This window comes from Hemiscyllium ocellatum, chromosome 16, assembly GCF_020745735.1.
Source record: "Hemiscyllium ocellatum isolate sHemOce1 chromosome 16, sHemOce1.pat.X.cur, whole genome shotgun sequence".
NCBI classification, from domain to species: Eukaryota; Metazoa; Chordata; class Chondrichthyes; order Orectolobiformes; family Hemiscylliidae; genus Hemiscyllium; species Hemiscyllium ocellatum.
The window spans coordinates 63,732,590-63,745,431 of record NC_083416.1 but is presented as its reverse complement, the minus strand read 5'-3'; the positions used below and the strand labels follow the sequence as shown (position 1 = coordinate 63,745,431).

Sequence of the window (12,842 nt, the reverse complement as noted above, 5' to 3'; positions counted from 1 at the left end):
TGGCCTTCGAACAGATGAAAAAGAAAACACAAGGCCAGAAAGTGGAAGAGGGAATCCCATTCAATGCGAAGTTGAAGCTCACACCCAGCTTGTCAGCTCGTTGGATCCAAAGATAGCTGCCTCTCCCAACAAGAAACCCATCAAAACTGAGTAGTTTGAAATGCTGACACTGGTTCAAGGAATTATTGCAGTTGACAGGATTGTTCAGTAGAGGGCAGTCAGTGCTTTCTTTGAAAGATCTGAACGCTTTCAGCAGGTTTTCAATGCAAAATTATCTTTCTGAAATAAGTCCAGCGGATCATCACAACAACGAAGAAGAATCCAGGTTATGGAAGACATGATGGGCTGTTAGCCATATAGGGATACTCACCAAATGGGTGTACTGACTTTTAGTCAGTCACTTTAAACTTTAATAACTTTAATATCTGATTTTGCCTTTATTTAGGGTCAAATATACTGCCCTGCCCTTTGCCTCCTATTGTAAAGTGACTTTATATAAAACCCATTTGATAACCATATAGCCAGACTCTTTATTAACCTTCCTTCTTTATGTTGGTTTGAAGCAAAATTAATTACAAAGATAAAGTCTTCATAAAGGCCATTTATATCTGAAGGAATCTGACCAAGCCCTTGATGTTAGCAAGCTTTTGTATAATTAGAGCTTGTGCAATTAGTGTGAGGCTTTCAAAATCAGCGAAATGATTTCTGGCTGTAAGATGAATTCAGCTAAGATAATGATTGTATTCCATTTTATCAGGGTTTACTTCTCAGCTTTTCTAGGAACATAATCATTCATCTAAAGAAGATTGGGCAGTAAATGCTGAAGATTTCTCATAGCTTTTTCCACCGACTGAAATCTTGGATCAAGAAGACTGGATGATATTTAAAGAGAGACTTTCTCAGTTTTTCCAAGAGTGTAATTAGCACAATGATGCCTCAGAAGTTGTTGAGCCTCTTAATTCTTCCAATATTCTTAAACAGGAGACATACCAATGGAATAAACCCAGTTACATGCTATTGCCAGGCCTAGTTTAATCAATTCCAGAACTAGTTCCTATAGCACGTGACCCTTCAGTTCTTCATGCAAGCATATAAAGATTCATCTGATACTTTCCCAAACCAAATCTTATGGTGAAGCCATTTTGTATGAGCGGCAGTGCTAATGAAGAAGGACCACAGATTGAAGAAGTGATAGAAGCTTCAGCTTTACGACATGATCAGACCAGTATTTCATTCAACAGCATTCAGGGTATACCAGATAAGTTTGTTCATGATGACGGGGAACAGGACACTCTGCAGAAATACTCTTCAGTGCTGACACGTGAGAATGCTGCTCAATTTGTACATGAGAACTCAACAATTCTTCATCTTCATTCTTGTGTTCAGAGGCCCTGTTGAATGTGACAGATGCAACCCTAAAGTAAACCTTTTCTCTTATCTTTGCATCCAGAAAGTTTTGCAATGACCCCAGATGCAGTCTCAGCCATCCTGACTGTGAATCTTCCAGTGGAAGCAGCAAACTCTGAAGATTTTTTGTTGATTCTTTGAAGTCCTCATGTGAATCTTCTGATGAAGTGAATCCATAATCAGTAGTCTTCCTGATGGTTCACTCATCTTTGTCCTCGAATTGAGAATATGGTGTATAAATCTTCAGCTGTTGTTGTGCTGCTGTTGGAATTGAATTGATATTTCTCAGCTCTTCAATTTCAAAACTTTGCTATTCAGCAACCTTTCAGCAGATCTTCTGTTCACCAGAAAGAAGTTTAAAACAGATAAAAGTGATTGTTGTCCAGTTAAGCAGAAGTGGTACCCTGTTGATGAGTACCCACCTGTCTTCATTCTGCTCTGGCAGCCCATTCCAATCTTTCCTTTCAGTGTTATGACATTTGCGAGATTATTACTAATCCTACTCTTTGTTTTAGCTGCCAACTGCATGGTTTCCGGCCTGCCTTCCTGCTATTGTCCTCCCATGCCAGTTCAGGAGGAATTGAGATCTCCACAGCACTTCAATCTGTGAAAAATGGACCTTGGGAATACGGTGGGATTGAAAATATATTCAGGCTGAAGGGGAATGTGTTTAGTTAAATGTTACAGCTAATAATGTTAATAAAGTAGTTTTAATTGGAGGCAGGAGAAGTAAATAGTGGGATTTAGAGATGAGGTCTAATGTTTATGCAGATGAGCTTCTGAGGTTAGCTTCATTATCACAAAACTCCACAGTGATGTGCTAGTGCTCTACCAAAAGGCTAAGCTCTGTACGACTTGGAACATGCTGCTTTGTAGCCTCACCATCATGCACAGTGAATTAATAAACTTAGTTTAACTGTTACTAAGAAGTCTGGGCTGCACATGTATCAAGACCTGAAGAAACCCAACGAGAACATGATGAAAACGTATCCATGCTGTTCCTGTTCCCTTTGTTGCAAGACACTTAACTTTGCTCACTTTGTCAAATGCCTTTTGGAAGTCTGTGTATTTCACTCCAACTACATTACCTGCATCCATTCTTTCTGTTGCCTCATCAAAACTCCAGGCAAGTTAATTAAACGTGATTTGCTCTTAACCTAAGTTATGCTGACTGACTTGTATAGGCCTTATCTTGACACCTTTTTTGAATAAGATTATATGACATTTGCAAATCTCCAATCCTCTGTCACAACATCAATATCTAGAGAGTTTTGGGTAATGATAGCCAGTATATCCATAATTTCCACAATCACTTTACTCCATAGCTTTTGTACATCTCATCCAGTTCTAGTGACTTACAGCTTTAAGTAGATCCAGCTTTCCTCTCTATCAATTTTTAAGTCTCCACTTCCACTATGATTTGGACAGTGTCACCTTCCTTAGTAAAGACAGAAACAAAGTACTCATTTAATATTTCAGTAATGCCTCCTGTCTCCACTGTAAATGTGCATTTAGGGCTAACATAAAATCCATACCTCTTTTTAATAATTATTTCACGAATGATATGCTCTAAAGAAGAGATTGAACATTACAGCAGCTACCATTCTTTTCTGCTACTCTCTCTGCTTCTCTGATTTGTTTTTTTTTCATTATCACTCTGAATGTTTCAGATGTTTTCAATACAACCTGTTCATGGATGTTATTACAAACCTCTGGAGCACTGAGACTTGAATCTGGACCTACCTGTGATTTTTTTTTACTTTGAACTGAGATATGCAATCCACCTGACATCTGTCACATACACCCCTTTTCTGCTTCATCTTACTCTCTGTGACTTTCATCATCCAGGGAGCTCGAGATTTGTTTACTTTATCTTTGTTCTTTGTGAGAATGTACCTCTCAATAGCAACCAAACAATTCCTCTTTAATGGCATTCTATTGTTCCATTGCCATTTGACTGCCACACTGAAATGTTTTCGGCTTGAAATCTATTCTCATCTCATCAGAGATGGCACTTAACCAATTAATTATGTTTCCACTGCAGGATTGCTTGTCCTTTTCCATTGCTAACCTAAAGATTATGATACAAAGATCATTGCCATATAAATTATTGATGTTTGATTGTCTTGATGCACCTCATTCTCCAGATTCAGCAATGTTTCCTTCCTCGTTGAATCGAAAACCTCTTGTCCCTTTATCCCTTTTACATTGTGACTATTCCAGTCAACATTAGAATAATAAAGTTCCACATTATAACTACACTATAACTCTTGCATGTCTCTGTAATTTCCTTGTAAATTTGTTTCTCTACGTATTGCCCACTTGTTGGTAACTTGAAATATATCATAATAAACAGGATGCAATAAGAAGTGAGGTGAAAGTGACTGTCCTTGACACCAGGGCTGTATTAGACTAAGTGTGGCTTCAAGAAGCCTAGCAAAACTGGAGTCAGTGGGCACTGGGGGGAAAACTCTCCGCTGGTTGGAGTCATATTTGACACACAGGAAGATAGCTGTGGTTGTTCGAGGCCGGTCATCTCAGATTCAGGAACTCACTGCAAGAGTATTTGAGGATAGTGTCCTAGGCCCAACCATCTTCAGCTGCTTCATCAAAAATCTTTTCTCCATCATAAGGTCAAATGTGGGGATGTTCGCTGATGATTGCATCATCTTCAGCATCATTCACGACTCTTCAGATACTGAAGCAGTCCATGTTAAAATTCAGTATACCTGGAAAATGTTCTGGCTTGAGCTGAAAAGTGGCAAGTAACATTTATGCCGCACATATGCCAGGTAATGACCATCACCAATAAGAGACAATCTAACCACTGTCCCTTAACATTCAATGACATTACCATCACTGATTCCTCCACATCTTGGGGTTACGATTGACCGAATACTGAACTGAACTTGTCTTTTAAATACAGTGGTTGCAAGAGCAGGTCAGAGGCTAAGAATACATGGGGAGTAATTCACCTCCTGATTCCCCAAAGCCTGTCCATCATCTTAGCTTAAAAATATGTTGCTGGAAAAGCGCAGCAGGTCAGGCAGCATCAAAGGAACAGGAGAATCGATGTTTCGGGTATAAGCCCTTCTTCAGACTTATGCCTGAAACCTCAATTCTCCTGTTCCTTTGATGCTGCCTGACCTGCTGCGCTTTTCCAGCAACACATTTTTAAGCTCTGATCTCCAGCATCTGCAGTCCTCACTTTTTCCCTGTCCATCATCTACAAGGCATAGGTTACAAGTATGATAGAATGCTCCCTATTTACCTGAATGAGGGCAGTGCCAACAACACGCAAGAAGCTTAATATCATCCAGGACAAGGCAGCCCACTTGATTGACACCGCATCCACAAGCATTCACTACACCCACTATCAACTCTCGGTCTCAACAGTGTGTACGATCTGCAGGATGCACTGCGGAATTCACCAAAGATCCTTAGATGGTACCTTCCAAACCCAAGACCAGTTCTATCTAGAAGGACAAGGGCAGCAGATATATAGGAACGCCATCACCTGCATGTTCCCCTCCAAGGCATTCAACATCCTGACTCAGAAATGTATCAACGTTCCTTCACTATCATTGGGTCAAAATCATGAAACTCTCTCCCCAGCAGAATTATGTGTTTACCTACAGTACATGGACTGTGGCATTTCAAGAAAGTAGCCACTTCAACCTTCTCAAGCACGACTATGGATGGGCAACAAATGCTGGCCAGCCAATAACACTCACATTTCATGAGTGTATTTTTTCATAAAATCATGTCTAGCAGATCTAAAGTGGGACTTCGGGTGAGTCTGCTGATTTAAACTTGGCCATCTACCCAATTTATATCATTCCTTGTGTGTTAATAAACTAGAACACACAGATCTATGATTGGTCCATAAAACAGTTAAATTATCTGGCAGCATGAATAAGGACTACCAATGGGATCTCCTTTGTTCCAGTTTCCACTTATCAAAGTTGATAACTAGTCACCTCATTAGTTCATTCATTTTACGCATTAAGTGTTTGAGCTAATGCTAATCAGCAAAGTCTCCTTTTATGACAGAATTGGATATTCTTAACTTTGGTAGTAACAGGAGAGCTAGAATTTATCTCAATAGTCCAAGTTTAGAGAGTGAAAAATCAGGCAGACTTTCCTGTTCCTATTCATTGTCCTGCAATCTCTACTTGATGTTGTTAAATCCGTGGGTGTTTGCAGGATGAGACTCAGCTCTGATTTTCTGGTGATCAAATAAGCTACTGACACTTCCAAAAGTTCAGAATTACTCCAAAACAAAGATTACTTGAGCAAGTTACCAGAAAGCAGTTGATTGACGCATGTGAATTCTATTGCAGGTAGGCTTCAGTTACTTTTGGAGATACGTACAAAGAGAAATCATATTTGGTGGAAAAGAAAATAATTTCAGAGGTTGCATGTAGGAGCTCTGAAAAAATAAACGATGAAATGTAAACCTTTGAAAAAAAATACATGGAGAGGTGATCTCAGGACTGGATTTTTTACATTAAGTACTTAACATTGATAGTACTTAACATAAAACTACTATCTCCTTTATGATATTTGTAAATGGACTTCCTTTGTAGTACTGTATTGAAATCATCATTTGTTTCATCTTTTAATTTTTTTTATAACTAATAAGCACTCTTGTGATATTAAGTTTTCAGCAGATAAGGTTTTTGTTTGGGGTTTTATTCGAGAACCACACACATTCTTCAATAAATCAGCTAGATTGCCAAATATAGAAAAGATTTAAATGGTTAGCTGTGAGTTATAAGGTTTGTTTTCCCATTAAGCTCTTTGAGTAAAGCTCTTTGAGTAAAGCTCAAATTGTCAGCAAAATCAAGGTCTATGTATCTTGATACCTGGATTTTATTTTACAATAGGCTTTCAAACATTTGTGTGGTATAGTAAGCATGATGGAGGCAACAAACCCTCTGAGATTGTTGAAAAACTAATAAAGCTGAGCTATATAGGAGATAAAGGTGTTTTAGTACATTTTGGAGATTGATATGATGAGAGATTTAGGGTATAACATACACAATCATAACATTTTATCAGCCATCTCAGAATCTCTTACTGGGGAAAGGAGGATTTATCAAAAACATGCTGATATATTAACATTTGTTGGATTTCCATTTTAAAGACTGAACTGAGCTTCAAATTAGAACTTGACTGAATTTTACCAGAAGTTGACTCAATGTCATTTGATGAATTTCATGGACAGTTTCTCTCCATAAATTCAGTAAGTTTCCTCACATTATTGTCCCAAAATCATCTTTTCAAGACACCCCTATGGTGCCTGCTTGTCTTATTCTCCCACTTGCCACAATTGGAAGTACTAACTTGTGTCAAGATCTACAAGGAATTGCTGACATTGGTGCCATCTTTAAAGCTCAGTTGTGTACCCAATCAGGTACTAATATCTACAACTGCCCTGTACAGTTCATTTTATTTGCCCATGATATGTCAGCCAGAGGATTATTGGTACCGCACTCTGCCAATGGGGACTTCAAAGTCCTTCTGGACAGGGATGGATGTAGTTACAGTCAATGCAGTATGCTCTGAATTGACCAATGGAGGGCCAGTGGAGTAAGCAGTGATCTGGAATCATCAGGGTAGCACTCTGACTTTCACATTGAGAGTTGCAGCTATCTAGTAGAGCTTTTTGTTCTCGTTGGTAGAGAGCACCTCCCTGCTGATCTCACATGATTTTCTCAACTTTCTCTCGAATGCCCATGTCCTTTAGGGACTGGGACTATACCACCTTTTTCTTTCAGATAAACAGGAGATGTGCTTGGTAAAATTCCGGAAATTTGTGGTTTGCTTGATGTTGACTTTTCAATCCCTTTTCAACCTCATTCAAAGGTAAATCGGTGTCCTGTTATGAGAAGTTCGTATCCTGATGAATCAAGCAGGAATGACCAGGACCTTAAAGTGTGTTAGTTGATTTTTCAAACCAAAGCAAACAACAGGAACAAAAATGATTATGTTTTTTTTAATAATTTCTTTGAATTATCCACCAAGTTAGTATTTATTCTTTGATGCCTCCTACATGCACTAAGCTGATACAGCTATCAAGTGTTTTGCTTGAAGACCAATGGTGCAATCATGGGACACCATCACTTCAAGTCTGTGAAGATAGCTGGATTGGCATTGCCCATAACCATTCCTGGAAAGAATCTATAGAACAATTAGAATTGATTTTCAGTATGAATTTTCAGCCCAGCTGAAGGAAAATACGATGTTACTCAGTAAAGGATATTTTTTGTTCTAATCCTGTGTTTAAGAAATGTTGTTGGAACAGCTTAGTTATAAAGTAATTGAACGCATTATCATACACTTACAGGAGTTTTAATAGAAATATTGATGAGATAAATATGCCTTTTTGCATTGGTAACAGAGTCTTAGACATGTGAACCTCAACAGAATTTGTGCTTCTCTTTCATTTTAAAGCAACAACCCCGCCCATAAATACTTCATGGCGGTTGATCCTGTCACAGGGGCACTGTATGTCTCGGATACAAATAGTCGTCAGATCATCCGTATCAAGAGTCTCAATGGAGCAAGGGATCTTGCTGCCAATTCAGACGTGGTAGCAGGGACTGGAGAGCAGTGTCTGCCATTTGATGAAGCCAGATGTGGTGATGGGGGAAAGGCAGTTGAAGCTACACTGATGAGCCCCAGAGGTATTGCCTTTTTTAAAAAAAAGATCTTGCTCAGTGTCCAAGTGTTTTCACTTTCTGTTTGATTTACACATGTAATCGCTTCATTTTCTGAACCGGAAGTTAACATACCCACCAGTAGTATTGAGCGGTAGTATATTTTCAGTGGCAAAATAAATTAGTTCATGAAAAGACTTCACAAGTAAAGATTCTGTCCATTAAGGGAGGCAATTTTGTGTTCTTTGTCTGTGTGAAGTCATGTGAGGCTTGTTTTTAACACATATATCTGCTTCGAAGGTAGATTAAACAAGGTTGACAACAAGGTTGAAACAGATAAGACAACTTTAGCTGGAACATGGAATGATAACATCCTGCATCATAAGAGTTTCTCACTTAAACTGTCAGCTGTTGATTTAAGAATGGATAACATGGCACTGTGTGCATGGACTTCAATGAGTTGGAGATGAATAACTAACATGAGCAATGCAGTGGAAATGTAATATTTTATTGCACCTATTTATCATATTGCAGAACATACTTGCCCTCATATATATAGTTCAACAGCATAAAGGATCTTCACTGCATTCATTAAACAGTGATGTTGAGGAGCGGTGTTGAACTGGGATGCATAAAGTTAAAAATCACACAACACCAGGTTATAGTCCAACAGGTTTAATTGGAAGCACTAGCTTTCGGAACGCTACCTAACGAAGGAGCAGCACTCTAAAAGCTACTGCTTCCAAATAAACTTGTTGGACTATAGCCTGGTGTTGTATGATTTTTAATTTCGTTAAACGGGATTATCATTGGTTTGCAGCTTGGTTACTGTGTCACTGAATAGAATGCAGTGTGACTGGGCAATCTACTTGTTGAATAGCTGGCGGAGTGTGTAAGCTTGACTGTACAGTTTCCAGCCATGCTAAGTGTGAGAATTGACTTGTGGTTCCTACTGATCGCAGAAGATAAGTGAAGAGGTTGTGCCATGCATAGGAGTTGAGTGGTATTGTCAGTAGAATATGGTGGGTGAAAATGCATTCAGTGACTTTGATCATTCATATGTAATCATTAAACTTCTAATGAACTGCATTCCGACTGTTAGGCCTAGATGGTTACATTGGGTTCAATAGTTACCCGCTCCGACTGCCCTCTTACTATCAACTAGATAGATCTATAGTAGAAAGGCATTTCACCTCATGCGACAATTGCATGAACTTTTGAAAGCTGATTGGAGGCAGATGTTTGCAGGTAAAGGGATGGCTGGAAAATGGGAAGCCTTCAGAAATGAGATAATGAGAATCCAGAGAAAGTATATTCCTGTCAGGGTGAAAGGGAAGGCTGGCAGGTTTAGGAAATGCTGGATAACTGAAGAAATTGAAGGTTTGGTTAAGCAAAAGAAGGAAGCGTATGTCAGGTACAGACAGGATAGATTGAGTGAATCCTTAGAAGAGTATAAAGAAAGTAGGAGTATACTTAAGAGGGAAATCAAGAGGGCAAAACGGGGACATGAGATAACTTTGGCAAATAGAATTAAGGAGAATCCAAAGGGTTTTTACAAATATATTAAGGACAAAAGGGTAACTAGGGAGAGAATAGGGCCCCTCAAAGATCAGCAAGATGGCCTTTGTGTGGAACCACAAAAAATGGGGGAGATACTAAATAAATATTTTGCATCAGTATTTACTGTGGAAAAGGATATGGAAGATATAGACTGTAGGGAAATAGATGGTGGCATCTCTAAAAATGTCCAGATTACAGAGGAGGAAGTGCTGGATATCTTGAAACAGTTAAAAGTGAATAAATCCCCAGAACCTGATCAGGTGTACCTGAGAACTCTGTGGGAATCTAGAGAAGTGATTGCTGGGCCTCTTGCTGAGATATTTATATCATTGATAGTCACAGGTGAGGTGCTGGAAGACTGGAGGTTGGCAAATGTGGTGCCATGTTTAAGAAGGGTGGTAAAGACAAGCCAGGGAACTATAGACCGGTGAGCCTGACCTTGGTGGTGGGCAAGTTGTTGGAGGGAATCCTGAGGGACAGGATATACATGTATTTGGAAAGGCAAGGACTGATTCGGGATAGTCAACATGGCTTTGTGCGTGGGAAATCATGTCTCACAAACTTGATTGAGCTTTTGAAGAAGTAACAAAGAAGATTGATGAGGGCAGAGCAGTAGATGTGATCCATATGGACTTCAGTAAGGCGTTCGAGAAGGTTCCCCATGGGAGACTGATTAGCAAGATCTCATCGAATAAAAGGAGAACTTGCCATTTGGATACAGAACTGGTTCAAAGGTAGAAGACAGAGGGTAGTGGTGGAGGGTTGTTTTTCAGACTGGAGGCCTGTGACCAGTGAAGTGCCACAAGGATCATTGCTGGGCCCTCTACTTTTTGTAATTTACATAAATGATTTGGATGCGTGCATAAGAGGTACAGTTAGTAAATTTGCAGATGACACCAAAGTTGGAGGAGTGGTGGACAGTGAAGAGGGTTACTTCAGATAACAACAGGATATGGATCAGATGGGCCAATGGGCTGAGAAGTGGCAGATGGAGTTTAATTCAGATAAATGTGAGGTGCTGCATTTTGAGAAAGCAAATCTTAGCAGGACTTATACACTTAATGGTAAGGTCCTAGGGAATGTTGCTGAACAAAGAGACCTTGGAATGCAGGTTCATAGTTCCTTGAAAGTGGAGTCGCAGGTAGATAGGATAGTGAAGAAGCATTTGGTATGCTTTTGTTTATTGGTCAGAATATTGAGTACAGGAGTTGGGAGGTCATGTTGCGGCAGTACAGGACATTAGTTAGGCCACTGTTGGAATATTGCATGCAATTCTGGTCTCCTTCCTATCGGAAAGATGTTGTGAAACTTGAAAGGGTTCAGAAAAGATTTACAAGGATGTTGCCAGGGTTGGAGGATCTGAGCTACAGGGAGAGGCTGAACAGGCTGGGGCTGTTTTACCTGGAGCGTCAGAGGCTGAGGGGTGACCTTATCGAGATTTACAAAATTATGAGGGGCGTGGTTTGGATAAATAGGCAAAGTCTTTTCCCTGGAGTTGACGAGTCCAGAACTAGAGGGCATAGGTTTAGGGTGAGAGGGGAAAGATATAAAAGAGACCTAAGGGGCAACTTTTTCCACGCAAAGGGTGATACGTGTATGGAATGAGTTGCCAGAGGATGTGGTGGAGGCTGATACAATTGCAACATTTAAGAGGCATTTGGATGGGTAAATGAAAAGGAAGGGTTTGGAGGGATATGGGCCGGGTGCTGGTAGGTGGGACTAGATTGGGTTGGGACATCTGGTCAGCATGGACGGGTTGGACCGAAGGATCTATTTCCATGCCGTACATCTCTATGACTCTATGACTCTATGACAAGATCTTCATTGGCACTGGTTCTAACCACTATTGTGCGTCTAACTGCACCAGGTGGACTGCTGAACTGTTCCTTTACTATGTCTAATTCCTGTTACAGTTTGAATGTACATCAGTTTTCAGGGGTACAATTTGACTTTAAGTAAACGAGGGGTGGTATTAGTTTTCTACAGATTTCCAATCCCTGCTGAGGCATGCAGCCACACAACAGCTCTTTAACACTGAGCTACATGTCACAATCATTATTTTTTATAATTCATTCATTGAATCTGGGCATCACTAGCTAAGTCAGTATTTATTGCCTCTCTCTAACTGCCCAGAAGGGGAAGTGTTAATTGTGTTGTTGAGTCTGGAGTCATATGTGGGCTAGACCAAATTAGAATGGCAGTTTCTTTCATAAAGCACAAATGGATTTTTCCCTGACATCAATTTAATGGTCATCATGAGGTTCTTAATTCCAGATATTTTTATTTAATTCAACCTCAACCCCTGTGATTTAAACCCAGGTTCCCGGAACATTATTTGGGTTTATGAATTAATAGTTGAGTGAAAATACCACAAGTTTATTATTTCCCTGCAGGGAGGCAATGCAAAGTATACATGCGACCTGTGTCACTTTGAATAAAAGTGGAATAATCATGCATCATGATCACCATGCCTCATTTCAGGGGCTATCCAATTTCTCCAGGTTTTTTTTTAAACACATTTGTCAAATTAAGACAGCTTGTAGTTGCAAATTGCAAGTTAATCAGTGTGCAGATTTGGAGGGAAATCATTTACAGATAATCTATGTCTATGATCTCTTTGAATCATTTCATTAAACAAATTTGCTTTTTTTCTCGCTTTCTTGCATCTGAAAATCACTTTAAAAAATCAGTGACTCAAAATGTTTTAAAATAAGTTTCTGAAAGAACAATCCAACTACCTTAAAACTGTGGTTATCATAAGGTTTGATCACTTTTCATCTTTGAGAGTTGTCTAATATAGTATTCAAGTGAGTAAAAGATAGACTTAAAAATTGAAATATATTTTCAGGTGATGACAGAACAAGTGCATGTGCACCACCCATCTTTGGAATCAATATGGTAAACACAATGAGTATCATATTGCATGAAAGTGACCAGCTCTGATAAGAGATGACAAACTCTAAGATTTCATCAGTTAGCTGGCAATCAGTAATTATTGGTAGATGCTTTTGCAAACAGTGTTCAAGAGCAGGGCAAGCCTGTCACTTCCAAATAAATGCTAATGGATTAGTATTTCATCATCAAATATGTCTGAATGTCAGTAAGAAATGATCTACTGAGTTATTCTGGTCTGCAGAATATCTTAAATTAATTAAAGGATTGTGCCTTTGCTTTAGTTAGCTCTCAAATTGATATCCCCCAACCCTGTTG

General features: G+C 39.3%; 1 protein-coding gene across 2 annotated transcripts in view; it reads left to right on the top strand.

The window, feature by feature from the left end:
* tenm2a (teneurin transmembrane protein 2a) overlaps positions 1-12,842 on the top strand; it is a 797,630-nt gene that overhangs the window by 763,776 nt on the left and 21,012 nt on the right. For both annotated transcript variants that reach the window (XM_060836884.1, XM_060836885.1), the window contains one exon: positions 7,867-8,099. In XM_060836884.1, the coding sequence (XP_060692867.1) occupies positions 7,867-8,099 (233 nt within the window). The remainder of the gene's footprint in view (positions 1-7,866; positions 8,100-12,842) is intronic.